This window comes from Gorilla gorilla, chromosome 6 (genome assembly GCF_029281585.2).
Source record: "Gorilla gorilla gorilla isolate KB3781 chromosome 6, NHGRI_mGorGor1-v2.1_pri, whole genome shotgun sequence".
In the NCBI taxonomy this organism is placed as follows: Eukaryota; Metazoa; Chordata; class Mammalia; order Primates; family Hominidae; genus Gorilla; species Gorilla gorilla.
In genome coordinates, this window is record NC_073230.2 from 148879336 (window position 1) to 148902457 (window position 23122).

At 44.6% G+C, this 23122-nt stretch overlaps 2 protein-coding genes across 9 annotated transcripts in view; one reads left to right on the forward strand and one right to left on the reverse strand.

Moving 5' to 3' along the window:
• Positions 1-8045, reverse strand: part of HIPK2 (homeodomain interacting protein kinase 2) — a 217499-nt gene extending 209454 nt beyond the window's left edge. For 2 of the 4 annotated variants that reach the window (XM_031013363.3, XM_031013360.3), the window contains exon 1: positions 7636-8044. In XM_031013363.3, coding sequence (XP_030869223.1) covers positions 7636-7654 — 19 coding nt within the window. In that variant the 5' untranslated portion in view covers positions 7655-8044. Of the gene's footprint in view, positions 1-7635 lie in introns of all 4 variants that reach the window. The other 2 variants (XM_031013361.3, XM_031013362.3) reach the window with 2 other exon arrangements.
• Positions 8046-8100: 55 nt separating this feature from the next.
• The window catches only part of TBXAS1 (thromboxane A synthase 1), a 243855-nt gene continuing 228833 nt past the window's right edge, over positions 8101-23122 (forward strand). For 3 of the 5 annotated variants that reach the window (XM_055393221.2, XM_063708803.1, XM_031013365.2), the window contains exons 1-4: positions 8101-8496; positions 10765-10849; positions 12677-12734; positions 17356-17444. The gene's annotated coding sequence lies outside the window, so the exon portion shown is untranslated. Of the gene's footprint in view, positions 10850-12676; positions 12735-17355; positions 17445-23122 lie in introns of all 5 variants that reach the window. The other 2 variants (XM_063708804.1, XM_063708805.1) reach the window with 2 other exon arrangements.

The following is a 23122-nucleotide window of genomic DNA, read 5'->3' on the forward strand; positions in this document are numbered from 1 at the left end:
AAAAGGCCGAAAGCACATGTGCATTCTCTCTTGGTGCTCCTTCTCCCTGTCACGAGTTCCCCTGACACTTACTATCCTCCAGAAGTCCCTGCTATCCACTCAGATTCTGGTGAGTAGATGCCGTGACACAGAATTCAGGAAGGTGTAACTTGCTGTCTTTCTGTACAGTTTCAAAAACGTACTTGCTGGTTTTTGTCAGAGCCCTATAAATCTTTCATTAGATACAAAATAAACAAATTTTAAAAGAACACATTTCCACAATCGGCAATAAGCTGGAGTTTTCCAAATCTCCCTGCCCTGTGACTTTTTAAAATTTTTTAATTTAATACTCACAACCTCGGCATTATAACCCTGTGACTTTTAACAGAAATCCAGGCACAAACACCATTAAAATTTGCTTCCTTAATGCTATGAAACTATAAGTTCTATATTGTATAGAGCTGGCTTCTTATCATAAGCTCTTGGACGAATGATTTTACTTGGGAATAATGATTCCATAGGTTGAATCAACAGGGAAATATTAGTATGAAGGAAAATGGTAAAAATACACAACAAACCCTTTGTTCTTCAAGATGCAAATCTGTGACTGTGTGAAGCCAGAAGTGCTTTCGTAGTCAATGTCATGGAAGGTTCTATGGTGATCTCTCACTGCGGATGGACAGAACCACCTGGAGGAAAAATACCCTCGTCCACTCACATACTAGGCTGCATTCTTTTTGTGACAAAGGTTTTTATATAGTCGACAGCATTAACACATGCAGAAGAATTGATCAATCTTAATTCTGCTTAAACACAGTGGCATTTAATTGATCAGAACCTACTAAGGCAAAAGTACTTAGGCAAGAATTGTTAAAACAGACTACTTTCAAAAACATTACAAATTTGTTCAATGCTGTATTCAGAAATAAGTGGCTATAAAACCACAAAGATATTTTGGAGTTTTAAAGGTTTTCTGCCTTTTTTTTTTTGGCAATGATTTTACTAGCTTGCTTTCTAAGGGCAAAGATATCTGTCAGAAAAAACACAAGCTGCAGTGATGTCGTTCATTACATCTTTTGCCTTTTCCATTGGCTTTAAACCAAAGAGAGGGAGGACTACCCTCTGAAAGTCTGACTTGTAACCACTCTCATAAACACCTAGCTCACTCACCTTGGAGAACCTAGTAAAACAGGTATGGCTTTAGTTGACTCAGAATCTATAACTAATTTGACAAACGGTCCCTTCTAAATGAGGATGACCTGACACTGCTCTGAATCATCAAGATTCTTCCGTGTGCTTGCTCTTCTTTCAAGTGTAGTTCAAGTTTTTATACTTATGGCCTCTGCATTCTGTTTGTCAGATCTACGGGAGATAATTAAGCAAGATTCTAAAGAGTTGGAAGTTGAGGGGTGAAATGCAAAGTGATCAGTGGAGTCAAGCAGAAGGTGGCTTTGTTGGGGTGAGGGATGCGAGATACAAGTACAAGAAAAATAAAGACGGCCGAAATGAATGCGAGCTACAGATGAGTCACCAATCCAGGGCTGCGTAAGTTATAACTTAGATGCATTAAAAGGAACAGTCAATTCCACAAATATTTATGAAGCGCCTACTAGGTTTAAGGAACTGCACGGCTATTGTAGGGGATACAAAGATGAATCAGACATGGTTCCTGCCCTCCAGGGGTTCACGATGATGCAAGAAGCCTGAAGTCGTTTTTCTCTTATATGCGGTACTAATGAGAACATTATTAAAGAGCTGTATTCAGTTTTAACTGCCACCATTTTTTTAAATAGGGAGAAACTAGAGAGAGTTCAGAAGAGAGAAAGGAGATGCTTTCAGTGACACAAAACAGGCTCTGTAAGGAAAAAGCGAAAGAGACCCAGTTATTATCTTTAAGTATATGAAAGGTTTTAGAGAAAGGAATTGAGTAAAAGAAAACAAGTTTGAATGACAGCAGGCGAGATTTCAGCCAGGCCCAGGAATTTCTTGACAATCAGGTTAATAGAATACTGGAATTGGTCACTCAGGGAGTTCCAACTGCCCTTTCCTGGAAAAAATAATTAAATAAATAAGGAACTGACAATTTCAAGTCACAGACATTCACCTTCCTGAAGATGGGGGTGAACTATATCTCTGTCAAGGTCTTCTGCTCTGGGGCTCTATGCCCCTGAAGCTAGGTCAGGCTTTTCTTTTTCCACAATTCCCTGAATGATCTGCTCTGGGTAAGTAGCCACTGAATGCTTTGGAGTGACAGCCCGATCTATATCCCCACCACCAAGTGCCACACAACTACCTGGAATACAAGGTCTCAGCCAGGCGAAAAGGCTGGGAATCAATTCTCCAACAGCCACATATGATGCAAGAGTCCACTCGCAACAAAGCCTACGACACACCAAATATAGGAAACGAAAATCTCTGAGAACTTGTGCAAATAAGAAACGTATTTGCACTGGCAGGGATATAAAATTTAAGTAACAAATAGAAGAAGACAGGATCTTCTGCAAGTTAGAGACAGTAATATTTATGGACATTTCTAAGACAGCTTGTAATGAGTATTTTCTACACTCAGAAACACTTTTTTGAGTCTACGTAAAGAAAACACATCAAGAGAGATAGGAAAATGGGGTCTTCCCATTCTTTATTTATTTATTGAGAAAGACTCTCGCTCCATTGCCCAGGCTGGAGTGCAATGGCACAATCTCAGCTCACTGCAACCTCCGCCTCCTGGGTTCAAGCAATTCTCCTGCCTCAGCCACCCAAGTAGCTGGGATTACAGGCACCCACCACCACGCCCAGATATATATATATATATTTTTTGTATTTTTAGTAGAGATGGGGTTTCGCCATGTTGGCCAGGTTGGTCTCGAACTCCTGATCCACCCGCCTCAGCCTCCCAAAGTGCTGGGATTACAGGTATGAGCCACTGTGCCTACCCAAGTCTTCCCATTCTAGCTGAAGAAAACATAGGCATGTTAGAAGTATGAACTGCCACTAAAAAAAAAAAGAAGAAAAAATTCCATCTTGAATCAGACCCATGGTCTAGTGAGTCTATGCTTCTTTCACTTCCCCCACCCTGTAAAGTCGAGGACAAGGATTAAGATTTTGTCATTTCGACAAACCCAGAACCTGCCACAGGGCTTGACACACAGCAGGTCCTGCATAAATGTTTGCTGAATGAATGCATTAAAGATGGGCCCTCGTCTGTCAAGAGGTGGAACATGTGAGTTCATGTGGGTGAAGGGTGCAGGGCGGTGCACAGCACAAAGTCAATATGGCCTAAGTCACAGTGATCACCGTGACCCTCAAGCATCTGGGTTTCTTTTATAGGAAAAATAAAGATCTGCCTATACTGTAGGTTTTTCTTTTCTTTTTTCCCCCAAAAGAGAATTGCCATATGAAATGGAACTCTTGCGAGTTTGGGCCTTTCAAGTTCACATCCCGTCGGTGGTTATATAAAGTCTGCTGCCATTATTCTGAAGCCCGTCTTTGATACCAACCCAAAGTCCTTGAATTGTCATCAATAAGACTACCAGAAAGCACGGGCGAATTACACGTTCAGAGAACAATAAGAAATGCTCACATATCACACCCTCTTGATCATCACTACTTTGCTCCATACAAACCTCAAAGGTGTTTCCCCAAGACTGGTCTCTATGGGAGGAAGGGAGAGAGAGAGAGATGAAGAAATATAAAACATAAAATACAAAGAATCTGAGCCCCTGTAACTTACAGAAAGCACCAAATTGTCTTTTGTAGGAAAATGATGTTTAATGCATGGTGAGGCAGACCCTGGCTTGTGGTGGGCGAGGAGCCTCCCCTTGGAGGAGGCTCTTGGTGAACCACCTCTGGGTGCTCCCTTGCCCAGCCTGCTGCCTTGTTTAGGAATGGATCTTGGTTAACGGCAAAGGTTATCTTTCATACTTGGGGATACTTTCCAAGAGGCACAGCTGCAGCCCCTGAAACTCTGCCCCAGCAGTTTATTTCCACATTTTTCAAGTAGCACAGAAAGTGCCACTATAGAAGAGAAATTCTCTACCTGAAACCAGCAGAAGCTCAATGCAAATAAAGAATCTGGAAAGGTCACAGAGGGGGTAAAAAGAAGGTTCTTTCTTCTATGGCTATAGGGGGTTTATTGTTGCTGGTGCCCAAACTGGAAAGGGAATCGCAGAAGATTAATAATTGAAATGTTGCTATTATTGGTTTTCTAAACTATTTGTGGGTTATTCTTTCCCTGGAGTCATCATGCCTGTAAGCATCTCAGAAGATAGAGGGATTTAACACACACTGAGAAGATGCCTACTACAGCCAGGGACTTTACGTGCACTAGTTTCTAATGGAGTTCCTGCACAGTCCAATAAAGCCCAAAGTTGTATCACTAGATTCAAACTCAGGCTTCTCTGATTCAAGTATCATAGCACATTGTCTGAAATCAAGGATAAAATTAAGGCACCTTACTCACTACTCAAATGTGGTGAGAAGAAAAGCAACATTTATACTTACTCATTTTTAAAATATAAAACCTAAACACAGGAACAGATATTTTAGGGCATGTATCATCAAACTCTGCTAACCCAAGATGATTCAGAATCTCATTTCTTGGTAGACAGCTTGGTAGATAGGCATCTTCAGGTCCATCTGATGATGAATTGCAGCAGACAGTTTTTGGAAGTCTGTGAAGTGTTCCTTTACATAAGCCAATAGTAATCAACACAGCATATCTCAGGGAGAGGAAAACATAAATAACTTGGAATTTAGGCTTCTCTCATTCAGAACCCATAACAGAGACCTTGGTGGTTGGCCTTTGCACTAGATATTGAAAAAGCCTCGCAAAGCAAGTTGATGGAGGAAATACAATCACAAGGCAAATGTTTAACCTTCTAAAGAAAATAAACCTTTTTATAAGAAGTTCAGTTCCAAACCACCAAAAACTAACATGCTATTTATAAACCTATCCTTCAAGCAAGCCCTGGAAGACTGATTCTCTTTGCCACCCATTAATTGGTATTATCAAATACCCCTTGTTTCAAAAACAGCATTTCTGTCTAAATCTCTGGCGGTTCAGAACGCTCCATTAATGTATCTGGGCCTTCACCTGGTATTCCAACTTGGTGCAGCAGCACCCCATTGAAACAATTCCCTCTCGTGTCGTTATACTTTTCCTGAGAAGAATCATGCATACTCTTTAGGAGCTCAAAAACCCACGAGGAATCCCTCTTCTTATAGAAATCTACAGGAAAAGCTCTGCTCGTTTAGCATGCACACAGGGAGTCCATGTGCTCTGATTGAGACAGGGGAAAAATCAGGTTTCCTGAACCCAGAGGATGTCACCACGGCGGGAGAAAGGAGGTCATCAGAGTCTTGGCACACTCATCATAGTGAGTGAATGCGGGTCCTAGCAACCTAATCCTTGATTCTAGAAGTCACCTGTCTGTTTTAGAGCATGTCCAACAATCTCTTTCAAAAACACCCAGGCCTGGGCTTTTGGCAGACTGATGTGGGCCAGTTGAGGTGGGATGGGGAGGAAGATTAGAAAAATAATTATAAAGGTGCACAGAGAAACATCCGGAATAAAAGGGTGCACAGTGCAGGAACAATGAAGAGGGCACATGGACAAGATGGAGGGAAACTGAGGGCTGAAAGAGGCCACCGCGGAGGTCACCTGAGACAGGGAAGGAAGGCTGGCAAATAAAAACAGTTCATGAGACTTTTGAGATCCATGATTATTCTTAAACCGTAACACCCTACACACCTGCAGTTCTTTATCTGGCATAAGGAACTGGAAGAACAATGTAGCAGGAACGGGGAGAGCCAAGTCTCAGCCTCGGGGGCATGGCCTACATTCCATATGGATTTAAAATGAAAGGTGAAGGAGGAGAACAGTGCAGTTCCCAAGATGGCTTTCCACAAAGTTGACAAAATACACCCCAACTCACATACCCGGTCCCTAGTAACAGGGAAACCAGCCGTTTACTATAGTTCTGAATTCAATGCCAAGTTCCTTCTCTCAACTCACCGGGAGTGTCCAGCAGAGGGAGTCTCAAGGAGGTACTTAATAAAGAGAAAATTGTTTCATTTTAACACTCTAGACAGTGGGAGCATTGACTGTAGCCCCCTCCTGTAGACGCAGATGAACAATGAACGCCCGACATGGGTCCTCCCGCATGTTCACATGTCCACCGGCATGTTCTATTCTGTGTGGTGGAGTGATCAGAAATTTCGTTTTGTTTTGTCGAATGGTTAAAGGGACCTTGTGTTCTTCAGAATCAAAGAGGAAAGCCCCTGGAATAACATCTCTCTGTTGCCTTCTAAACAGCCCCTTTGTTTCTAAGAGAGTCTGAAAAAAAATATTTACAGTCTATAGGTTATTTACAGCCTCGTTATCCAGGGCCTGACTGGTAACTTTATTCCGGCCAGAAACCTAATTCATTTGGAGCCCTGAAACTAATAACAGATTTTCTTTTCAGATAAGTTTTTTTTTTTTAATCAGCCTCTTATAACAGACATAAAACTATTAATGCCTTCCCTGTCTCACTGGCCACAACTGTTTTCCGGATTTACAGGAGGATTACATTCCCCCCTCGTGCCCTCCTCTGTGCCACACAAACCCTGTCCCCTCTCATTTGCGATTTCATCCACAGAATATCTGAACAAAACCGAAAGAAAGCCAGGGGAACCCACGCTAAAAGTATGTGAAGGCTGCGATTTCAATGATTTCATGAGACAAACATTTACACGATGAAACGACTGAAAAATCAGACACACTTGGGTTTAAAATTTCTCCTACTACAAGCACACAAAAACACATCGAAGTGTAAAAACTTAGTTGATTCTGGGTTGCTTTCTGGCTGGAAGCTGACAGAACGGACTGAAGAGAAACGAAAGACAGTGTGCGAGGCAGACCTACTGCTTTTCTGCCTTGCGTTCTTTTCTTTCTTGCTAAAGGCAGTCAAATGGGGAAAAATACCCCGATGCCAGGTGAAGGTGCACAGCACAGGTCGACCCAGACCGAGCCAGAAAAACGTCTCCGCCGCTCCCCCGGCTGGAAAACCCAAAGTCCACGTCCCCTTCCACACGCTAATGCGGGGAGATTTTCGCCTATTTCATTGTTCTGCCTGGCTCTGACACGGACTTTTCATCTCTCTCCTCTCCCCCCACCTAGCCCCGTGCATTCCGATTCCACAGCCCCCCCAAAATCGGAGGCTCGCGGAGAATAAAGGAGCGTGGGGTGGGCGCGGAAAGAAATGGGAAGGGGCGCGGGGCGGAGAGCGAAGTGGAAAGGAGGTGCTCCGAAAGGTAATGTGGGGGGGCGGTGGAAGCTAAGCCGCATCACCTTCATTTATCGCAAATAAATAAAAAGCACAGTCACCGGTCCGCCTTCCCCGGCGTCCCTGCCCTCCCCGGGCAGCCGCCCACCCTCGCACACGCCCCCTCCCCTCCTGCGCCCCCGGCCCCTCTCCCCGCCCTGGAAGCAGGACCCTGCCGGCGCCGGGTCCCGGTCATCTTCCGGGCGAGGGAGGGGGTCGCGGCCCCCTCGGGCCCCGGGTGGGGGCTGGGGCGGGCGCCGGGGGCTGCGGGCGCGGGGCCGCGGGCAGAACAAAGCTGCGGGGGCCGCGGAGGGCGGCGGGCGCGGGGTCGGCGGGGCCGGGCGCCCCTTACCTTCGTACACGGGGGCCATCGGGGCCGGGGTGTCCGCGGTTCATGGCAACGGGGACGGGAAAGCGGCGCGCGAGCTCGGCCCCCCCAGCCTCAGTCGGAATCTGCCATCTTGAGCCTGTGTCTCCGCTCTCGGCGCAGCCGAGGCCGCCCGCGCCCGCATCACCGCCTCCCGTGGCCGGCGCCGGGGGAGGGGGCCGGGCGCGCCGCCGCCGCCGCCGCCGCCGCTGCCGCCCGGGCCCGGCGCGGGGGGCTCGGGGCTCGGGGCTCGGGGCGGCCGGGCGGGCGGAGCGGCCGAGGCCGAGGCGCCGAGCGGCCGCGGCCCCCGAGCGGGTCCGCGGAGGGGCGGGAGCCGGGGGCAGCGCGCGGCCAGGGCCGGCGGGGCTCAGCTCAGCATGGCTGGGCGCGGGGGCTCCGCAAAAGTTGCTGGCGGAGGGGGGCGGCGGGCGGGGGCGGGGCGCGGGGCCGGGAGAGCCACAGGGAGTCCGCGCGCAATCGAGCGCCGATGGCACGGATGCGAGGCGGGGAAGGCCGAGCCGAAGGGCAGAGCCGCGCCGGCGGCCCGAGGGGACCGCGCTGGGAGGGGCTGCCGCGCAGCGCGGGGGGACTGGGCGCGGGGCGGGCCCCGGGTAGTGGGTGAGAGGGCCGGCCTGGACCCGGCGGGCGCACGGCTCCGAGCCCAGCGCGGCCGAGCCGGTCTGCAGAGGGGCCCCCAGAACTTTGTGTGTGTGTGTGCACGCGCGCGCGTGTGTGCCCAGGTGCGAGGGTGCGCGCGTGTGCTGGCGGGGAGGGAACCGACCCGAAAGAGAGCCCTAGGCTGGCAAAGTTACTCGCCCATCTCACAGCCGGTTGGCGCTCGCGGAGGTAGGAGTGGAATGAATGAATGAAGGAGTGGGCGCGCGCCGTGCTCCGGAGGAGGGCGGGTGAGTGGAGGAGCTTCGGAAAGCCGCACGAGGTCAGAGGCACCGAAGCCCTGCCGTGCACGCCGCGGAAATGCAGCCCCCGGGGTGGTCGCTGGGTTCCTGCCGGAGTCTGGCTTCCACGCCACCCTGATCTCCTCCTCGCGTCTACACTGTCCCGAGGGCGGCCACTCCATCACTTGAATGGGAGCTCACAACTGTCTGGGTCCTCGCTTTTCTCAGCGCTCTCTCCTATCAGGGCTTCCGCTAAACACTCTCCAAACTCTCCCCAGCCGGGAGCCTCTCCAGGTTTGCTTCTCCAGCTGCCTCCCGGATGCTTGGATAGGATGCCCTGCCATCCCCTCCAACTTAGGAAGACTTGTTGAGTCTCCTCTTAGGCACTGTTTTTAAAACTGTGGGTCGTGACACAGTAATAGATCATAAAATAAATGCAGCGGAAGGCAACCAGCTTTCAAAAAGAACGAAATGGAATCCAATAGAAAATATTAGAGTCCATTGCCCTTAGTAAGGGCAACTATTGTTTCATAAACCTTTTGTTTCGATTATAGGTACTGGACAAGTGTACTGGACCATGATGTCAATTTTATTTCCGTCTGTGAATCGTGGGTTTAAAAAAGTTGAAAAGCTATCTGTGTAAAATAATGATCTCTAACACTGTATAACTTTCTTAAAAACAACCTCGTGATTTTCTCACTACTTCTTATCCTTTCCGGTCTCCATCCTCCATTCCCATCCTTCAATCCCTCCCAAAAAAGGCAAGCTCTTTCACACTTTTTTAGTGGAACATCACGACACCTTCCTCTGTGTGATCTTGTACTCTGCGGTCTTCCTTGCCCCCATAATCAATGCTACACTTCCTATCCCTTCTCTTAACCTAATGCCATTCACGTTTGCAGAATCCTAGACTACTGTTGCTAAAAGGACCTCAGAGGTCATCTGGGCCAGCCCTGCCCTTTTAGAGTTGAAGAAATGGAGTCCAGAAAAGTAAAATCTGTTGCCCAATGTCACACAGTATTGAAGGTTAGGAATAGGTCTCGTGGCTCCCACTCTAGTGTTTTTTGCTCCACACCGGTCATTTATCTCCTTCCCTTCTATCCTCCCTGCAATCTTTAACTTTAGTCTTGGCCCAGGTCATCCTAAATATTGCCATCTTCATAATGCGTGGTTCTGGCCATGCCACGCTCCTGGCTAACATCCTCTAAGGACTCAACCTCTGCAGGTGGGGCTGAGTGCCTTGGCTTTTCATCAAGGCAGGCGAGTCCTGACTTAGCTTTCTAAGGACATGAGTTCAGCAAGTCACTGCTTCTCTAGCCAAACTGGTTTACTTGTAGCCCACTGCCAGCTTCACCCATCTCTGTCACTGTGCCTTTGCCCAAGCTGTCACTTTCCCACCCACTTTCCCAGAGGGGTGCCTTCTCCATCTTCTCTCTTTAACCAGATTCTACCTGTGCCTGGCTCACCTCCTCCACAAAACAGCCCGAGATAGCGTGGGAGTAAGTCAGACCTAGGTTCAAATCCTAGCTCTTCCACTTAACTATGTGATCTTGGTCAAATTGCTTAACCTCTCTGAGCCTCAGTGTCTGTATTTTGATTATGAGAAGGAGAACAATAGTAATGTTCTCCTTTTGCATCTGTAAATCTCTATCATAGCCTTCACCACACAGGTATGTAACTCCCTGTTACATACATACCCTACATGCATGTCTCTCTGCCCCTTTCTAGTGCTGGCCATTAGAACTTGCTGCCATAATGGCAGTGTAGCTACTTATGTCTGTGGAGCACATGAAATGTGGCTAGTATGACTGAGGAACTGAATTTTTAATTTTAATAACCGTGGGTGGTTAGTGGCTACCATTTTGGACAAGGTGTCTCTAGACTGTAAGCTCAGTAAGGACAGAAACCATGTTTTTCTTGCTTTGGATTGTATGTCCAATAACTGTGCATTGCCTAACGCATGGTGAGTACTGCACACATATTTGTTGAATGGATGATAGCTGCAATTTGTTGCATGCTCCCTTGTGTCCAGCACAACACTAAAAACTCGGTAAGAGGCATTTCATATAGTCCTCATCACAGCCTCTGAGGCTGGGTTAGATTAGAGAGAGAGTTTTGTATAGAGGGCAGACACATAGTAGGGGTTCAATAAAAGTTATTATTATTCTAACTCCTCCCTCTGACCAACCCCACTGACTTTTGTCTCATCTTTCCTTAGGCTCACAGAACATTTCCTGCCTATTGCTCACACTCTGTTGTCCACAGCATACCCGCACCCTAGATGGCTGACTCTTGTCTTCTGTGTAGGTACCCTGTGTTCATAACTGGATTGGCAGCATCTTGGAGCAAGGCCCTGCTTTATAGGACTGCCCCTGAATTCAGCACTGACCAGTGTTCAGTAACTGCCTCTAAGTCCATCCCAGCTTCTGTCTAGCAGTGAGTGATTCTAGGCAGTCTTAAAATGAATATCACTTGTGTCAACCGAAAACATTTTACAGGTAGTCTCCTCCCCATAAGAAGGGAACAATCTTGGGCAAGGAAATAGAGTCCCATGAAAGGGGAATAAGATGGAGCCATACAGATAGAGGCCCACCTTCTCTTCAGACCACCATGACTGAAGCTGTATCCATGAGATGCAAAACATGCATTCAATTGAGCTAGCGAAGTTGGTATGATATAACGGAAAAATATTCTTGAAATGAGCTTAGATTTTCCTTCATGAATTGGCAGACTGAGTATACTAATTGTCTCCTTTCCTTCCGGTGACTGCAGTCAAGTGGCAGCAAGGTATAAACCTAACAGTGAAATGTCACTGAAGGAGAGCATGGGAGCTGGGAGGAGAGAGGATCTGTGATAGAACCTGGGGAGTACCAGTATTTGAGACATGGGAAGAGGAAAAAGAGCTCCCCATGGACAAGAGGGCAGAGAAGTTGGAGGACAGCCAGGACGGGGGATTCCTCAACATCCCAGCAAGGTCAACAGTGCTGCATGCTATTGAGAGGCCCACGTCAGATGAAAGCAGAAAAGCAGCTGGGTGCTGTGGCTCACGCCTGTAATCCCAGCACTTTGGGAGGCTGAGGCAGGCAGATCACCTGAGGTCAAGAGTTTGAGACCAGCCTGGCCAATATGATGAAACTCCATCTCTACTAAAAACACAAAAAAATTAGCCAGACGTGGCGGTGGGCACCTGTAATCCCAGCTACTTGGGAGGCTGAGATAGGAAAATCGCTTGAACCCAGGAGGCAGAGGTTGCAGTGAGCCGAGTTAGTGCCATTGCACTCTAGCCTAGGCAACAAGAGCTAAATTCCATCTCAAAAAAAAAAAAAAAAAGGCAGAAAGGCATCAATTGGATTTAGCAACAAGAGTTGCATTAGTGACTTTGGTGAAACTAGTTTGGAGGGAAATACAGGTTTCTTAAGTTCTACCTGAATATGTGTCCTGTTTTATGGGTGGAGATAGTAGAAGGATGGGGAGGGCTAAGGAGGTACCAGAAAAGAGCACCAGAGATTGCTCCAAGCAGAGAGGGCCTTACCAGTCATGGGCCTGAGACAATGAGAGGGGTCTGGGAGCTGTCCCATTTGGCTAGAGATAGTGTGCATTGTATTTTATTTATTTAATAAGCACATTAGCAGTCAGTGTTCTAAGGAGTTTAATCAATCATTTAAAAAAATCACTTTTTTTTTTAACAGTACATGGAACTCTAGGTTGCCAAAATACCATTTAACTTCAGGGTGCATTGAAGAACAATAATAAAGGCAAGAAAACTGGAAAGGATTTAGTAACCATTTATACCAGTTACCTCTCCTTAATTTGCCTTTCTACAAAATGGTGCAAGTCATATCTTTCTCAGGAGTTGGTAGAGTGAACATGGGGGAGCTTTGACCTCATTTCAAGTTCATTTTGCTTACAGGACATGGAACAAAGGGTCTTTTTTTTTCATGTATGCCTATAGTTGTGAAACTGCACAGCATCACAATATCTTCAAGGCCACAGGATAGAGATAACCCCCTTTTTGGTGTATGCATTTAGGTGTGTATGTCTCTATTACTCTCAGGGTATTCTTAGCATGATGTCTGTGTGGCTTGTATCTTATTCTCACTTGGTGTGTGTTGCTCTTATTTTCCTGACAGCTCTTTATTTTCCATGTGTGAGCCTGTGGTTTATCTCTGGAGGATGTGCCTGAGGGAGGTAGGTCACTATCTCAAGTTCTGTTTTGATATCACACCTCTCTTTTGGTCTCTTGCTGTATCTCTATTTTCCTCTCTTTCTGACTGTGTGTCTAATTTTCTTTTTCTCTGTATCTTTCTATCTTTTCCACACATTCTTTATTTCTTCTTCCTCTCTTTTTCTTTTAATTCTGTTTCTTAACAAGTCATAATAGAGACCTATTTTTGTTTGGATTATTCTTAAGAAATTACCTTGTCTTTCTGCTTTAAACCTTTGATCGGTTTCAATAATACAGTTTGTAACAGAGTAATATTTCATAACAAAACTCTTTAACTGAAAGCTTCAGTAACAAGACATTACACTCACAGAGAATTTTAAAGAGTAGACATTTCATTCAAATGAGGAACAATAGAGCTGTGGCTTTAAGGGCAAAGGGGAGAGCGAGGCTTGGCAGGGTGAAGGGAATCTGATTGTGGAAATGGCAGTCTTGGAGAAATTACACTGGCAAAATCAGGGGAATAGGGAAACATCATTCATTTTCTGCTTCTGCTCCTAGAAGAAAAATGATCAGACACCTGAACAGGGGTGCAGGAAAAGCAAAGCGATGCCATAAGAGCATTCAGCAGAAAGGAAATATGGCAAAAAAAAAAAAAAAAAAAAATGCAATCAGCCTATGAATGAAAAGAAGCTGTAATGTAGATGCACAGAAGGTAAGGCGATTTTGTTGGAGGTTGCGGGAATGGCAGATTAGGATGGATTTGCACACGAGAAGCAGTTCAGAGAAGCAACCCAACCCTGCAGAGAAATTTCTGTGATTATGGGAGGTAGGTAATAGCTTGGTTTTCCTGACCTTCAGTCCAGGCTGAACTTGGACAGACTAGGTAGAAATGGTGCAGAAAGAAGCTTGGGGTGGAGGCAGAAATAAAGGTAGACTGAGGAGAGCTCTTTTAAAAGCCTGTAGGTCCTGTTAAGCCTACCTCAGCCATGAATCAGTGGACCTGTGCATTTCTGTACAGTGTGAAGTTTCAATTGTAAGGTTTCCTCCCACTGACATGAAAGAGCTTGCTCCTATCTGGCAACCCCTGGAGGGGCTTGACTGTCACGGCAGAGGGCAGTTAGGACTGACTCTTTGCTCTGAGGTTGCCAGTGGCTTCTTAGATGCCAAATCGCATGCCCTTTCTCAGCCCCTCCCCTGCTTGATCTCTAAGCAAACATAAGTTAGTTAGACACTGTTAATCACCTCACTCTTCTGGAATCACTCCCCTGCCTTCACATCCTTCACATGCATGCTTGTTTAGTTTTTTGGGGTTTTTTTTTTGTATTTTTTCCCAATATTCCTAGTCCTTCCTCCTTTCACATGCTTGTTTAGGTTTTTGTTTTTGTTTTTGTTTTCAATACTCCTAGCCTGCCTTCCTGCCTTCCTGCCTGCCTGCCTGCCTTCCTTCCTTCCTTCCTTCCTTCCTTCCCCCTTCCCTCCCTCCCTCTCTTCTTTCTTTCTCTTTCCTTCTTTCCTTCTTTTGTTTGTTCTTTCTTTCATTCTTTCTCTCTCTCTCTCTTCCTTCCTTCCTTTCTTTCTTCCTTTCTTTCTTTTTTTCCTGAGAAAATCAATTCATCAAATGTTCAGCTACAGCTTACTATGTGCTAGATTCTGTAGCAGGACCTGGGAGTATAAAAGGGAATAAGCCATAGCCCTGGCTTTCAAGGAGCTCAAGTTCAAAGAAAAACCACCAAGCAAGGAGCATGACACAATATAATGAGTGCAGCAGTAAAAAGGATGCACATGGTCAAAAGATAGTACAGAGGGACAAATGGCAAGGAGTGTGTTTGGGGCAGGGGAGGTGGCACGTCTGTGTCCGGCACTGTGAGTTCTGGCAGGTGACAGCAAATAGGATAGAAAGATATGAATGTCCAGGATATGTTAGAAATTATAATATTGCTAAACATGCAAAGCAAGGCCGAGACAGTGGTCAGGAATGACATTGGAGATTGTATGCCAAGCTGAAGAACTTATACTTTATTCTGAATGCACCAGATGTGGTGAAAAATGAATTCAATTTTGAACATGTTGAGTCTAAAGTACCTATGAGATATTCAGATAGGGATGCTCAGCTGCCAGGTGGGTGTACAGGACTGGAGCTCAGCCAGGGGTTTTTAATAGGAGATAGAGATTGTTTTGAGTCATCAGTAAGTGTATAATGCGTGGCTGATCCATAGAAGGAGGTGAGATCACACAGGGAGAGGTTACATGGCAGCATTTCTCAAAGTGTGGTCCTTGGGCTGCCTGCATCGAAGGGACTTTGTAAGGATGCAGACTCCTCAGGCAGAACCCCAAACCCACTGACTCAGGAATCTCTGGGGGTGGCACCTGGAAATCTGCATTTTGAATTTACTCCCTAGGGGATACATTTGCACAAAGCAGTTCCATAACTACAGGTGTGGAGGGAGAGGCTAAGAGGCTAAAGGAGGGAACTAAGAAGAGGGAGACCTGATCATTTAGGGGCCGTGTCCTCCCTTCACCCTGTTTCTTGATGGACTGGACCTAAGCTCTCTTCTGTTCCCTTTCTGCTTGTTCTCTTGGCAAGCTCATCTCTAGATCTCTGAGGCTGGTATTTGAATTGACATAGTCTCCTTAGCTCTTGTCCCACATTTCCACCTGCTTTCCAGACACCGCTACCAAACGGAACTCATCTCCTCCCAAACCTGCTTCTGGTAAACAATAACCACCTCCTAGTCCTTCAGCTCCAGCCATTGCAGGTCAACTGCCAGGACCCATTGTTTCGTTGTTGTTGTTGTTGTTGTTTTTTGTGTGATAGCTTTTCACATTCTTCCATTCCTCTTCATTTCTACTGCCAGTACCTGATTCAGCCTATCCCTACCTCCTCCTTGGACTGCTGCGCTATTTTTTTAACAGGTGTCCCTGACTGCAGTCTCTCCCTCGTTTAATTCACATAACTGATTGTTGACAACATTGGCTTCCTGCGCACTGCATACCATTGCTCAGAGATGTTCGGAGTCACCATATTACTGCACAACAACCTTCATCACCTTAACCTGACACCTAAATCCCATCATGATCTGCCCAAAATCCCCTTCCCAATCTCATCTCCCACTCTTGCATCTCATGCATCCTAAGCAATAGCTGCACAGCTTTGTCTTTGTACATGCCAGCCTCTCTGCCCAGAGTGTCCTGAACTCCACGTCTTCCCCATCCTTTAAGACCCAGTTCACATGCTATTTCCTTCATGAAGCCTTTCCTATTCCCCAGCCCACATCCCCGGAGGTCATTTATCCTTTATTCTCCCCAAAGCATATTTTAGGTCTGTTTCTGCTGCATTCATTTTTTCCTATCTAGTATTAGAGGGGTTTTTTGTTTGTTTGTTTTTTGTTTTTTTAATGTCTCGCCTTTCCCTCTATGGGAGCAATGAAAGAGGGACTGACCATCAGAAACATTAGGTCCATCACTTTTAACTGGATGATGATAAGGGAAATGATTTCATTTCTCTGCACCTCAGTTTTCTCATCTATAGAGTGAGATAATAATGTCTACCTCATCAGTAGAAATTATTCATGTGAAGGAAGGGGAAGATAAACTATACAAGGCAACAAAACACCGTAGTGTCAGATATGAAGGAGACACTTAATAAATCTGTACTGAATCCATGAGAAAGGGTATACTTCTAGACAGCTTTGAACAGTTCTGGGAATATAATAATTAAGTGATAGAATGCAAGGAAGAATTTAGTTTTGGGATTACCTGTTTTTATTTTAGTGAAAAGTTTCACAGATAGACCTTTTTACTTCCAACAACTTCAAGGCTTAATTTTATTTTTTAAGCCTAGGGTTCTTTTTTCTTTCTTTCTTTTTATTTTATTTTTTCATATAATCCTGAAGCTTTTCACTCTACGTGGAAGACACATGTGGTTGCCTGCTCCCTATCTCTGGTGCCTTCTTCCTCAGTTGTAGAACTCTGATTTTATTTAGGCAGTAATGTACCTGCCCAAGAAAGTAAATTATGATTGGTTTAAGTCAGTTGCAGCAAATCAGTCATGTTTCCAGTGGTGGTCATGTGGCCCAATGAGATAAAAGGTAAAACTTGGAGACTTCTGAGAAAGTGTCTCCTTTCTCATAAAGGTGTGTTCCATGGGAAGAGGTGGTCCATTTCCTTTCCCTCTTTTCAGCCATATCCTAGTAGGATGGGATGCTTTAGGTGGGATCAGAGTGATGTCTTGCAAGTAAGGAAGTAAACTGGCTTTGGAACCACTGACCTCCAGCCTTATTGAGAGGAGAGCTGTCTTTATGAAGACACCTTTAGCAAGGATCCCATTACCTACAGCTAACAGCATCTTAGTCATTTTAAGGAAGAATTTAGTTTTGTGATTTCCTTATGTGTTTTATCACAGTCTGTGTATAGATCTTTTAAAAATAATTCAACAGCTTCAAAGTGTGAGTTAAGAAAAAGACAAATAATCTTTTGTCATAGAATTCTGAGGATTTTCGTTTGTATGTATGAGATGAATTTGAATTTTTAAAGAATTTCTTCTGGAATATGGCAATACCTTCAGCTTGCATTCCACTTGCCCTAGGTGGTACACTTCATCAACTTTCAGAAGCTGCTGATTTGTTTCACTTATCTTTTCTTTAGGAGACATATACTGCCTGGACTGCCTGGCTGATGTGAGCTAGTTTGTCTGGTTGAGTTGGATGTTTAAATAGAAGGCAGAACAACAATAGGTAAGATTTTTAAAAATATCCTTTAATTTCTTTGGGCTCTATTGACATTATTACATTCATTACAAACTTCTGGATGTTAAGTCCTGTGTTTAACAGCCAGAGAGGGGAAGGTGGTGGGCAGCTGGGAGAGTGGTGACTAACAAGATGGCACCACCGGGTTCCTGAGTCTGAGGGTTGGGTAAAGCCAGGGCAACGACTGGGATGGCCAAGGAGAGCAAGCAGTAGAAACTCAGGTCCAAAGGGCATTAGGCGTGAAACCTAACCTGACCACCCTATTTAATATTGCAACTTGCCCCTCTACCCACGCTGTCCTCTACTGCACCCCATTTTCCCTTACCTGTTGTTCTTAACCTTTTTTCTTTTTCCCGTGGATTTCTTCTGCAGTCTGGTGAAGCCTGGGATTGCCCTCTCAGAATAATGTTTTTAAATGTATTGAATAAAAATACATAAGACTACAAAAGAAGCTAATTATATTGAGATACAGTTACTAAATGTGTATTTCTTTATTGATACAATTTTGAGAAACAGTTACTAAATGTGTGTTTCTTTATTGATACATTAAATAACAAGATTTAACCACAGGTCCAATAGCTACAAAGTAGTGATGAATGTAAACAACAGTTCAAGAAATCTGCAACAATTTTCAATCTGATACAAAATGTCTGTGATTTCAATTGGTAACAAAGTTATAGGTATTGCTGTGGCTTCTGAGGTTGGTAGCCTACAGTCAGGTTTGAAGGTTTAAGATTAATGAAAATAAATATGCCATTTCCCCCCCTATCCAAGTTCACAGATCCCCTGAATTCTATCCATGAAGATGCTATGAGTCTGGAACTCCAGGATAAGAATCCCTGCTCTTATCTTATTCCGCTATATCTGCATAGTATTTATTCTCTTCTAACATCATTTATTATTTACTTATTTTTAAAGTTCATTTTTATGGTCTGATTCTTTCTATTAGAATGTAAGTTTCACAAAGTCATTGTCTGTTTTGTTCACTGATACATTTCAAGTGTCTAGAACAGTGCCTTGTACTTACTTGAGGCTCAATAAATACTTGTTACATGAGTAAGTCCAGAATGCACCAGCATCTGAGTCTAGACAGAGGAGCCAGGCCCATGGTCCTTCTGAATGTGGGGCACCATGCAGCTGCACCCATCAAACCGCCCACCAGCCAATTCTCTTGTACTTTGGAGGGAGCCAGACTGCTATGTGGAGGTGGACTTGGAGACACTGAGTTCTGCCCATGGCACCACTGGGATTGGATATGTGGAGGAGAAGAGGAAAGGCTTAGGGCTGGGAATGAAAAATGGACATGGCACATGGAATGGCCGTGCCCTAGGGATGGCTTGCCCCAGACTGGGGCCAGGTGTTAGACAACAGTTAATACAAAATATGTTTAGACAAATAGATCGGGCCTGGACTGGGGAGGGCCTTTAGTGCCCAGCAGAAGTATTTACATCTATTTCCAAAAGCAATAGAGAAGCACTGAATATTTTTGAGCAGGAGTCCAAGTTGGTAGAATGAAAGAAGGGATGGAAATAAGGGCTATAAGATTTTGGGTGTAAGTGCCCACCTTATAAATCATTAGCAAAAGCAGAATATAACCCTTTCTCCAATTCTGTATGGGTGACACCCACCAATCTGGTAAATGGAGGTCGTTAGTGTGATGGGGTGTCATTCTCACTTTGTTTAGCACCCCCACCAGATATACATATTCACTTTTTGCCTTTTTTTGTAATAATTTGAGAAGTTGTAGAAAATGCTTATACATTTAATATGTTTAATCTCTCTCTCTCTCTCTCTCTCTCCCTCCCTCTATCTATCTATCTATCTATCTATCTATCTATCTATCTATCTATCTATCTATCTATCTCTTTCTCCCTTTCTCCACAGGGTCTTGCTCTGTTGCCCAGGCTGGAGTGCACTTGCAGTGGCATAATCACAATTCACTGCAGCCTCAACCTCTCAGGCTCAATCAATCTTCCTGCCTCAGCCCCCAAAGTAGCTGGGACTACAGGCATGCACCACCATGGCTGGCTAAGTTTTAAAACTTTTTTGTAGAGACATGGTCTCTCTGTGTTGCCCAGGCTGGTCTAGGACACCTGGGCTCAAGCAGTCCTCCCACCGCAGCCTCCCAAAGTGCTGAGATTACAGGTGCGAACTATCTCACCCGGCCTTTAATCTTTTTATTAGTGAGATATCTGACCCAATGGCTAGGATCTGATGGTCTTTTTAGTATGGCCTCAAATCACTGTATCCTGTAAGCATTTTTTTTTTTTTTTTTTTTTTTTTTTTTTTTGAGCTGGAGTCTCTGTTGCCCAGGCCGGAGTGCAATGGCACAATCTCAGCTCACTGCAACTTCTGCCTCCTGGATTCAAGTGATTCTCCTGCCTCAGCCTCCCGAGTAGCTGGGATCACAGGTGCCTGCCACCACACCCGGCTAATTTTTGCATTTTTACTAGGGATGCGGTTTTGCCATGTTGGCCAGGCTGGTCTTAAACTCCTGACCTCAACTGATCTCCCCTCCTTGGCCTCCCAAAGTGCTGGGATTACAGGCGTGAGCCACCGCACCTGGCCTAAACATATTTTCTTCTAGAGTGTTTTTAGGTCTGCACACGGAGTCCTAGGTCAATGCCGTCACCAACTCACACTGAGCCCTAACTATGGAATCTGAGCAACATCATTATTTAGGTCCATGGACAAAATACCAAAGTAATCTGTTTCTATGTTCCATTATTTCCTCCTCTCCATACATTATACATACAACAATTTCCCTTTATCACACATACCTGTGACTACATGGGAATCATTCTATCCCAAACTGCTGCAGCACAATCTGAGGCTTACTAAATATTTGCCTCAGCCATAAAGCTGATAGAGCATTAGTTTAAAATGCAAGTAGGGACCATGAGGATCTTTTGGGTTTCATGTTGAAACATTCAAGCTGCTCTTCCTACTACGGCTATTACTACTAAATGCATTATATGATTTTTGAAAACTAGAACAATCCAAGTCTGGCTAATTTTTTAAAATTCCCATTTCTTTCACTTTCCCAACTGTTGTCTATTCACCCTTTATTCTACCTTTAAAGCAAGAAAAACTGAAATAATTATTTGGAAAGTTTTTTCACTTCTGTCAAAACAACAAAACCTATATCATTTGAGTGATTAGTCAAGGACAGTTGACAAAAGGACAGTAGTCAAAAAGAAAAATGGCTCCCTAAACTCTTAGAGAAAAGAAATCAAGCTTGCATTGTGATCAAACTAAATGAATGTACATAGTAATAAGCAAAAATTCAAATGGCAGACCATGTTTTTGTTGCACCTATGAATTCATTCTGATGGATAAGATAGATGGCTTAGGACTCCATATTACATTTGTATGAATTAATAGATATTAGGGGAATGTGTAATAAGTGACTGCATGATTGACTGATACAGGTTTTGGATTTTTATTTTTATTTTTCTGAGACAGGGTCTCACTGTGTCACCCAAGCTGGAGTGCAGTGGTGCAATCTTGTTTCACTGCAACCTCTGCCTCCCAGGCTTAAGCAATCCTGCCACCTCAGCCTCCTGAGTAGCTGGGACTACAGGCACCCACCACCACACCCAGCTAATTTTTGTATGTTTTTGTAGAGATGGGGTTTCACCGTGTTGTCCATGCTGGTCTCGAACTCTTGAGCCCAAGCCATCCTCCTGCCTTGGCCTCCCAAAGTGCTGGGATTACAGGCATGAACCACTGTGCCTGGGCTTAGGTTTTGGATCTTATATCTGATTATCCACAAAAAAGAACCCAGAAACACTAATATAGTGGAAGCCATTGCCTCAGTTAGGTAACACTAGTTGCGGTAACAGATAAATGCTAACAGTAGCCTAACACAATGAAAGTTTATTTCTCATTCTGACAACAGTCAGCATAGGGGTTTAGCGAGTGGCCTTCCACATAGTAATTCAGGGACCTAGGCTTCCCCTACCTGTCAGTGGGAGCCTCGGAGGCCTTCACTTCCAGCTGGCAGATAGAAGGAGAGAATGGAGGATACCCCCACGGGAGATTTTTACGGGCCAGGCCTAGGCGTGAGTGCTGGTTCCCTTTGCACTCTATGGGCCACAACTCAGTGACATGGCTACCTGTAACCAAAGGCAGGCTGGGAAATGATCACATATGATACAGCTACTAAAAATAATGTCTGAGTTATACCCATTGGCCAAGGGGAAGTGTCCGTGATATATTCGTGAGAGGATTAAGTTTCAGAGTATGTTGTATTGTGTAATATTTATAAAAAGAAATGTGAAAATCCCTAACTATACTGCATGTCTTTGTATAATCCTAGTGAAAGGTGCAGGCGGCTGTATACCCCAGGCCCCGCACATCTATTACCACGGAGTTGGGTATGGAGGCAGTGGCAGAGACATGAAATTATTAACTTTTTCTTTACATATCTTTGGAATGTTTTTTTTTTTTTCATTTCTTGCAGTGATCTCATACTTACTTTGGAATTAAATTTTTAGGTATAATTTTAAAGTATGGGTGGTAGTTTTTGTGAAATTTAGAAAAAAGAAGTGAAGAAGAATGTGTTTGTGCATCTCCACACTGTTATATTTTTTTCCTGTGGGAAGATATTTTTCGAAGTGGAGCAGTGCTTGTGTGTGTTCCAGGGTATGCTATATCCCATAGAAAGCACACCTCAAGACTGATTCCATGTTTAGCAAGTTATCTCCACATTAAAACTTTAATTTATCAGTTTCGTGCATATCATATCATGCACATAAGTGCCCTGAACCTGAATATTCCTGTCCTAAAAGGATATACTTCTCATTATAAATTAATATATTGATATTCTGATTTGGGAAAGATAAAGCCAGTCTGGGGTTTTATAGGAATAGATCAGCTCATCAGATCCTGATAACTCTTGAGTAAACTGGTAAAATAGAGTTACCAAAACCACAAGGCTAAGACCTGGACTCCTGGCTTTACAGAGATTCATCCAATATCCACCCCTTCCGAGGAGAGCCAGCCAGCTTCACCCATGGTCAGCTTGGTGGTTTGTTTACTGGCCTGCATTATCACCTGCCTACTTGTCTTTATTCTCTCTGCAGGTCCCAGAGGTTTGTCTTTTAAGTCAAATTTTTCTGTAGAACTTCACCCAGCATCTAGATACAGTTTATTGACAATGAAAACAAAACAAACAGACATAGAACACAGTGATGGGAATACAGGTGGTTATTCTTGAGGGACTGCATGAAGCACAGTTGGACAAATAGCCAGTCCTCTTTATCTGCAGGGTTGTGGGCAGGGACAGAAATCAGACTCCCTGTCTGCTTTTACTCATAGGAGACTGAGTTTGCTCTTCATTGGGTCCTAGACTTCCAAGTCAACCCTACTACAAAGGATGAATGAGGGAGGAGAGAAGGGTATACTTTCATCCCTGTCCTCCAAAAGAGATATCCTGGAAAATGCACTTTTAAAGTCATAAGTATCATTTGAGGCCCAGGTAAGAGAACATCAATAGGAAACAAAGCAAGATGGTAAAGGAAAAGAAGAGCAATAAGAATGCTTGGTGCGAAGAAGCGTCATGTGGCTGTTTGTCTGCAGCCTGCCTGATTCGTGGCTAACTAGACAAAATGTTCAGACCAGGTCACCAGTTTTTAGATATGTAATTGAATGGTTATCTACTA